Genomic DNA, 8723 nt, shown 5'->3' with positions numbered 1-8723 from the left:
GCTGGATGGAATTAACTCTGAGCCAGTTTTCCACTGCCAGCTTGGGGCTCCAGAACACTGCCTTGCTGAGCCAGACACGCTGGTCTGCTGCAACACAGACCCAGGTCTGATCCATGCTCCCAAAGCTGCAGACTTTAACCAAAAACTGCTCAGCAATTCAAAAATCTCCAGCACCCAGACACCCAGCTCCCAATGGGATCCAAACCCCAAATAAATCTGTTTTACTCTGTATAAAGCGTATACAAGGTAAACTCATAAATTGTCTGCCCTCTATAACACTGATAGAGAGTGACAGCTATTTGCTCCCTCAGGTATTAATCGCTTACTCTGGGTTAATAAAATCACTTGTTTATTAGTTAAGTATAAAAAGTGGGATTTAAGTGGTTTCAAGTAATAGCAGACAGAACAAAGTAAGTTACCAAGCAAAATAAATCAAAACACACAAGTTTAAGCCCAATAAATTTAAGAAACTGAATACAGGTAAATCCTCAGAGATGTTCCGATAAGCTTCTTCCACAGACTAGAATCCTTCTTAGTCTGGGCCCAATCCTTTCCCCGGCACAGTTCTTGTTAGTTCCAGCTCAAGTGGTAACTAGGGGACTTCTCATGACTGACAGCCCCATTTGTTCTGTTACACGCCCTTTTATAGCTTTGGCACAAGGCAGGAATCCTTTGTCTCTCTCTAGGTTCCCACCCTTCCTTCCAAATGGAAAAGCAGAAGGTTTAAGATGGATCAGTATCATGTGACATGTTCACATGTCCTGTGCGACTTTATTACTCACTGGCTGGCACCATGTATACAGGAAGGCTTACAAGTAAACAGAGCCATTTACAACCAGTTGTCTCAGTTAATGGGAGCCATCAAGATTCCAAGCCACCATTAATGGCCCACACTTTGCATAGTTACAATAGGACTTCAGAGTACTACTTCATATTTCTAGCTTCAGATACAAGAATGATACAGTCATACAAATAGGATGAACACACTCAGTAGATAAGCTTTGTAATGATACCTTACAAGAGACCTTTTGCATAAAGCATGTTCCAGGTACATTATATTTACACTCATAAGCATATGTCCATAAAATATATAGAGTGGAACATCACACCTTCCACTTCCACTTGTCAGGTGAAAAAAAAATGAACTGAAACAGCAAAGGGCAACTCTAAGAGAGTTACTGTAAAGAATAGGTTTGGGTGCTGGCTGGTGAGTCTTGCCCACATGCTCAGGATTTAACTGATCGCCATATTTGGGGTCGGGAAGTAATTTCCTTCCAGGGCAGATTGGCAGAGGCCCTGGAGGTTTTTCGCAGCATGGGGCACGGGTCACTTGCTGGAAGATTCTCTGCAGCTTGAGGTCTTCAAACCACAATTTGAGGACTTCAGTAACTCAGACATAGGTTAGGGGTTTGTTATAGAAGTGGATGGGTGAGATTGTATGTCCTGCGTTGTGCAGGAGGTCAGACTAGATGATCATAATGGTCCCTTCTGACCTTAAAGTCTATGACTAAGCATCTCCCCTTTCCACAAAAAATGTCTAGGTCACATCCACTGGAAGATCCTCCGTACCCACCAACCCTAAAAGGCATACCTAGAATTGCTTCAGTTTAGACTGCAGTTTAGACTAGGCTATTATCTGACCATTAAATGATCGCAGGCTTAAAGGTGCAATCCCATCGCTGCTTTTGCAAAGAGCATTTGACAGAGTAGGCAGGAGAACCTTGTCCCAAGGAACCTTGTTTCATAAGAGAAACTACCTCAAAATGTAATTGTATCCATTTAATAAGTCACAGGCAATTTTGTTGCTAAGATGCTGGAAGTAGTTTTGGTGGAATCTTGTAGCAGTGGGTTGCTTTAACGCATGGGTGGCCAACCTGAGCCTGAGAAGGATCCAGAATTTACCAATGTACATTGCCAAAGAGCCATAGTAATATGTCAGTAGACCCCTCATGAGCTCCTCTGCCTGCTCCCGGTGCCTCCCACCCACCGATCAGCGCCTCCTCATCAGCTGTTTCATGGCATGCAGGAGGATCGGGGGGGGGGCCGGGGGAGGAGTAAGGGCACAGCAGGCTCAGGGGAGGGGGTGGAGTGGGGGCAGAGCCTGTGGCAGAGCTGAGGGTTGAGCAGTAAGCACCTTCCGGCACACTGGAAAGCTGTCATCTATAGCTCCAGCCCTGGAGTTGGTGCCTATACAAGGAGCCACATATTAACTTATGAAGAGCTGATCTGGCTCTGGAGCCATAGGTTGGCTACCCCTGCTTTAATGGAAGATCTTCCTTGTCCTCATCTACCTGAGCACTGCCTAGGCTTTTGTTATTTTTCCACATTGTTAAATAGCATTCAGGTACCAGTGCAGTTACTACACAGGCTTAGTGCTTTATGCAGCCCCACCATCAAGTTAGCTGTCCTCTTTGCTTCTCCCTCTGGAATACCTAGTGGAGGGGTGTTTGCCTCTTTGGAAGAAAACGAAGCATTAAAAAAGGAAAAATATAAAACTTTTAGCTTTTATTTATATTCTCTTCCACCCTGCCCCCAAAAAATCAAATCTAAAGCTTTTGGAATTTTTGTTCAGATGGTATGAAATAAAATAATATCTCAATTACATGTTGCCGCACTGTAAAACTGACTAAATGCAGGTATGACATTAAGAACACAGGCTGACAAGGATTAAGAGTAACAAGAAATGTCTTTATAGGGAGTCTGAACTTTTTTGTAGAATGGAACATATAGTTTAAGGCACTTTTACACTGAGAGATACAGGAAAATTAATCCAAATTAACCATAGGTGTAAATTTAAAGCATATTAAACCACATTAAGACTCTATATGGGCACTCACTTGTCATTAAAATGCCTTTAATTCGGTTCACTTTAATTCCTGAGAATTAAGCTAAACCAAATTAAGGTCATTTTAATTCCAAATGAATGCCCACACAAGTGTTAATGGGACTGAATGAATATGCTTTAGATTTACAACTTTATTTAATCTGGATTAATTTACTTAAATTCCTCTAGCTAGACAAACTCTTAGTGACTCTCACATTTGACCTAGCCCCATTCCTACCCAGACATTCCACCTCCCCTCTCATTCATCCAGCTTTGTTTAACACCTCGAGGCAACTATAACAATTACTTATATGTAGGAAAAGTAATATTATGAAGGTAACATTCAACTGTCTTTAGTGTGATGCAGAGCAGCTGGAAAAAGGGGCAGGATCATGTGACTAGACAGCTCCTTGCGGCCTCTAATCCACAGAACACAGTTGAGGACTTATGTTGCTAAGACAAATAGGAGTGGGGAAGGGAGTTGCAAGATACAGAAATATCTTAAAGTGGTTCTCTCACCCATATCTTCTAGACACATGGGGTGAAAAATCTTGGTACCACTAATCAATGAGAATTTTGTCACTCACTTCAATGGAGCCAGGACTTCACCTCAAGAATTTAAATGTTGAGGACAAATCTCAAATTGCATTGTTTCCAATGGGAGCATCACCAGTCACTACCAAGTAAATACTGGTTAAAACCCAAAACTTAATGAGAGATTGCAAGGCAGAAACTGCACATGTAACATACAACGGACCATCAGTTAGACCAAGTATTAGTATGTATTTATGCACAATAAAAACAGCTTTACAAGTTGAACTGGAAATTTAAACAGTAAGTTTAACAGCTTTTGTATATTATATTAAATAACCAAAACACCTTTTTCCAAAATTGGTAAAGAATAAATAATATAATTTACAATATGGTACAAAAAATCAGTAAGGACAGGCATTCTGCTTTATACATACACTATATATGTATATTTATAATCTATAAAACAAATTCACATCTCAAACAAGCCAAAAACCTTAGATGATATGGCTTAACTGTTATTAAAAGAAACAGCAATACATTTTGCTGCCAAACCAAAAGCTCTAAAGCCAGTTATCAAGTTTCAGTAACTAATGATAACTTATTGCTGTAGTGCTTGCCAAGGTTTCACTTATTTAACATTTATAAATTACTGTTAACTCAGCAGATTTAAAGGTTTGAAAAGATTAAAAAAGTGCAGTATTTTCCTTACAAATGCATCTGTCTTTTGAGTGTAAAAAAAATGCAATAGTAATTTCCACTGCAGGATAGGTAGTCAGTAGACGAGCTTTCTTTGTTGATTATGTTGGATCCAATCTATTTACTTCAATTTAGAAATATAAGTAAGAAGGGTGCCAAGGAAAAGTTACACAATGCCATTTTAAAAAACAATTAAAATTCCTATACTGGGTAGATTTACTGATGAAAGACAAAATAAGTTGTTTGGCTGAGCAGAATCTGATACCCTGGTAACTGGCCCATCACTAAGCGCACACGTGCAGAAAAAGGCAGATGTATTCTTTAGGAGGTAATATTGTTTTATACCCAAACTACAATGACAAGTTTCATGTTTTCAACATCCCACTTTAGGGGAATACAAAGAAACCAGTTACGTCATTCCATGTACACTCACAGGCTTGCCAGTCAAACAACTGAGGTTAAAGAAAAAAAAAATCTAAAAACTTTAAGTCAGAGCACAAGCTTTACAGAAACTTACATCAGAAGTAGAGGCCAGGATGTCAATGTCTATTCTCCCCTCCAAGCTTCCTCAAAGTGCCTCATGAAGATACGAAAATAACAGAGTAAGCATTACTCCCCTGAAACAATCCTGCCTGCAGTTGACTAGCAACATACTTGAACATCTGTTCAGAAAAAGCTGAAATGGTTACCAAAGTTGTTCTGGTTACTTAGTCATGTTGGAGGAGCTGAAATAGCATAAACTTTTATTTTTCTATTTTAAACAAGATGTTAGCTTTCCCCACGGCAGCCCTAGGTACAATCTGTCGAAGTCCATCATACGATGGGGCATCTGCTAGAGATCCACCAATTCTTAGAGCAAGGTACCTCCCAAGGTGTGTCTACAAGCAAGTTCACGAAGACTAAGTTCTCTATTGATCTGAATTTAAAATTTTGTTTTAAAATTTTCCTTGATGACAAGAAACTTTGCATTGTAACAGCAAAAGCCAAGCAAAACAATGTGCAGGGTATCATAACATTTCTGAATCAGAGACCAGATATGGCAGGTGGGAGTATTCTCTGTGCACTGCAAATATCAGGAAGGAGGGGAGAAAAGGAGGGGGCCATGGAGACCATGGGGAGAGGAGAGAATGTTCAAATATGTGTTTATAAGAAGATTTTTTTTTAAAAAAAGCAGATGCTAAGCACATTTTTATCACAGAATTTCTGGGTGCTGAAAGTTGGCTCTGCCCTATTTTTCATATTTGCCTCCCCACCTAGTGCTCCTGTTCTGCCTTGAGAATTCCAGGACATTAAAATCTGCTGGCCTCATGGGCCATTACAAATATCCACTACATAGAGATTCATCCTGTAACAATTTTTTTTCCTGTGGCAAGGCATATGGGCTGTAGACAGCTCCCTACATTCTGGCGATAGACTCACAAGCAGATCCTGGTGAAAAGTCATACCCTTCACTTGCAACAGAGCTGGCATAATCTAGACCCCTTGCGGGGAAGAATGCCTCACAAGATCAATGTGACATCCGTCCTATTATCAATATCTCTTTTGGGGAGGACAGGGGAAGGTTGAAGTAACTAAATATACTTGCCAGCATAAGACTAACTTCTCAAAATCTAAGACCTAAAAACCAACTGAAGGTTCAGATTTGTTGCACTTGACTAGAACTTGTCACTTCTCCTTCTACATGTGCTAAATGTCATGTTTCAATAATCCACAGGCACATCTATACTAGGAAGCCTCTGTTAGTTAGCAGAAGTATTTCTGAAGAATATAGACAGCATTACTAGATGTGGGTAGCCAAAACCTGGAGTTGGTGCTTTGAGAAAAAGACTGGACTGAAAGACATCTGAACTACAACAATCACTGGAAAGATTCAGACAGTGGGATTCTTGGGATTAATGGAAATCCTGGTTTCTACCAAGTCTGAACCCTTCAGAAACAAATATACATGACTAAGTGTAGATCTGGCTGGCAACCTTAAATGTGTTTGTGTTCTAGGACTGTGTGAGACCCTGCAAACTGAGATAGGATTTTAGACCGCATGTTCTGAGAGGAAAGAACCCAGGTGACCTATAGCCAAAGCAGGGAGTTAGCTTATTAGTATGAAATCTGCACCCCCCTTAATGTGCTGACCCACTGCTTGCTAGTGATGCAGGTCTGAGTCCCTGCTGGGAATACCCAATTGTATGAATGCTGTGTCTAACTGGGCAGGTGGTTCCAACATACAAGAGAAGAATGAAGCAACCAGTCACAAGGCATCCTACAGCATGAATAAAAGGAGTGGCCTCCAAGTCTTTCCGCCCATTAGAGAAGGAGGTAAATAAACCTGTTCTGGGTCAGAGTATGAACATCAGAAAACTGGTTACATTCTCTCAAAGCTAGAGAAGCACAATGCAAAGGCTATGTCAACCAATATCAAAAATGTCTAACTAGGTGGAGGTAAAGTGACAGGGAACATCGTATGCCCAATCAGTGCTTTGTGGTCAACATTTTAATAAGACTCGCAGTCAAATGCTTTGTAGGAGTAGGTAGAACTACATCCAGAGCATAGCGCAAGTTGAGAAAATGAAGCCCTGGTAATGGCCTTAAGGATAGAGGGGTTTATGTTTGATTAATTAGCAAACAGCTATGTATATAAAAGTTTGAAGTTTATACAGGAAGAGCTCCTTGGAGAGCTTCAGAGCTACCTCAAATAGTCAAGGGGAATCCTTTTACTGGAGGCTGCAGATAAATGCTTTAAAAACAGGCACAGTAAAAGTATTCTTTTCAAGAGTGATGGGAAAAGAAATAGGAAAAAGGATGTATCCTGAGCTGTTAGAAGCAAAAGGAAAATCATTTGTAAAGTAACGTTACTAGAACTCCTTTGGACCTGCTGATATCAGGACTTGGGTCTTTCAGGCATTAAAACACTATATCACAGAAATGCATAACAGCTGGGAACTTCTGGACCCATCAGTGCCAGGGAGGGACTACAGTGAAAAATGATGCTCTGAGGTACCACAGAGCCTCCAGGTAGGCCACGACAGGGTGGAGAGGTCAGATTAAGATGAGATTGACACTTCGCCTCCTCATTTGAAAGATATAAGATTGTTGAAATCTAACTTAGTTAAAAATATTATTTATATCTTTATATGAACATTATTCTTTCCTATCTCCTCTCCGATAAGAATCCCCAATGAGATGCTGGATCTGGCGTTTATGTGGAGAAAGATGGTGATATACAGGTTTCTTTACAAAAACAAAAACCTATGAAGACAAAGCTTTAAGGGTGATTCCAGGAAGACCCCTTTCTGCAGTGCTTCCTCTCCTGGAAAGTAACCATCTTCCAGGGAAAACAGACCCCACTGGAGGGGGTGACCCACTGCATTGCCCAATGTGACAAAGAATCCTGTTTCAGCTTGCTAAAAGGATCAAATAGATTCAGTCAGAAGGATGGTGGCTGTGATGTAGGGTAGGATTTAAAAAAAAACAAGAAAAATCTGCAGAGATCCCCCCCAATATTTAGGGGAGACTACATGCTCGACAAAAGAATGCAGGCATCTGCCCCACTGGAATATTCAACAAACAAGGCATAGCCAAAGAAACAGAATGTTTTTTAAGTTGCAGCACAAGCATCACAGAGTAATGGTGCCTTTCAGGAGAGTGCAAGAAACTTCAGTTTGACTGATTCGACAATTGTGCCAAACAGTATGTTTCAAGATGTGAGTAGAAAAAGGGATTTCCCTCTCCCTCCACCCCTCAATTTCAATGTGGATCCAAAATCATGGTATGTCGATCACCAAGCAGAAAAAGATTCAAGTTGAAGAAGTTTCGAGCCATACTCTTGTCCAAGCTTCTTGCCTAGGCCACGCCAAAAGTACAAATCCAGGACCACCTCAAACTCCTTTATTCACCATCTTATATCACTGATGCAGACACATCACTCCCTGTAATGTTTCATGTTACATTTTCCCCAGCGTATTGCACATTCTAGGACTTGCAGATACTTCTTCAGACCTCTAAAGACAATGCTGCTCTTCTAGAAAGGCGTGCACTGGTCGACGGCATTTGGACATCAATTGCATATCCTCAACTTGCCTCTCAGATCCAGTACAATAAATTCTACTAAGCTGAACAGTCTCCACCAGCGTACTCGTCTCTTATGCTCACTGTGAGAGGTCTCCAATGGGGGGGCCGCCTCCTCCTCCATCAAAGAGGATTTCCCTACGGGTTGGCTCAGGTATTGACAGTTCCTGGGCCAGATCATTGAAACGAGATATGTAATCGATGCTGTTCTCATTCATCATGCAAGCCAGTTGGGAATCCACCACCTAGAAGATGGATAGGAAAAGAGAAACCCACAGATCAGCAGAGGTTTGTCTCATTCATTTGGGTTAGAGAGAGTAATACTTGCCTGTGACTACTAAGGGACCAGATAATACAAACTGAGATCAGGGCCACATAGGAAAGTACAAGATTTTCACCTCCAATGCATCTGTTCCAATGCAGCCCAGCTCAACAGTTATCTGCTGGCTCTTCAGTGGCCTCTCTGAAATGAATTAGTAGCCTCAGTCCAATTTTAGCTGACAAGTGTCCACTTCACAAAAAAATTCAGATTGGTATGTCTGTGGCAACCTTAGCCAACAGGCTAAGAATGAGTGGGACATACCAACACATCTTTACAGCTGATCCT

General features: G+C 41.0%; 1 protein-coding gene across 5 annotated transcripts in view; it reads right to left on the bottom strand.

Moving 5' to 3' along the window:
- Nucleotides 1–3587: 3587 nt before the first annotated feature.
- CRAMP1 (cramped chromatin regulator homolog 1) overlaps nt 3588–8723 on the bottom strand; it is a 94825-nt gene continuing 89689 nt past the window's right edge. For all 5 annotated transcript variants that reach the window (XM_050968122.1, XM_050968119.1, XM_050968121.1 and 2 more), the window contains exon 21: nt 3588–8361. In XM_050968122.1, coding sequence (XP_050824079.1) covers nt 8197–8361 — 165 coding nt within the window. In that variant the 3' untranslated portion in view covers nt 3588–8196. The remainder of the gene's footprint in view (nt 8362–8723) is intronic.

This window comes from Gopherus flavomarginatus, chromosome 9 (genome assembly GCF_025201925.1).
Source record: "Gopherus flavomarginatus isolate rGopFla2 chromosome 9, rGopFla2.mat.asm, whole genome shotgun sequence".
NCBI lineage: Eukaryota > Metazoa > Chordata > Testudines > Testudinidae > Gopherus > Gopherus flavomarginatus.
This window is presented reverse-complemented; position numbering and strand designations above follow the sequence as displayed.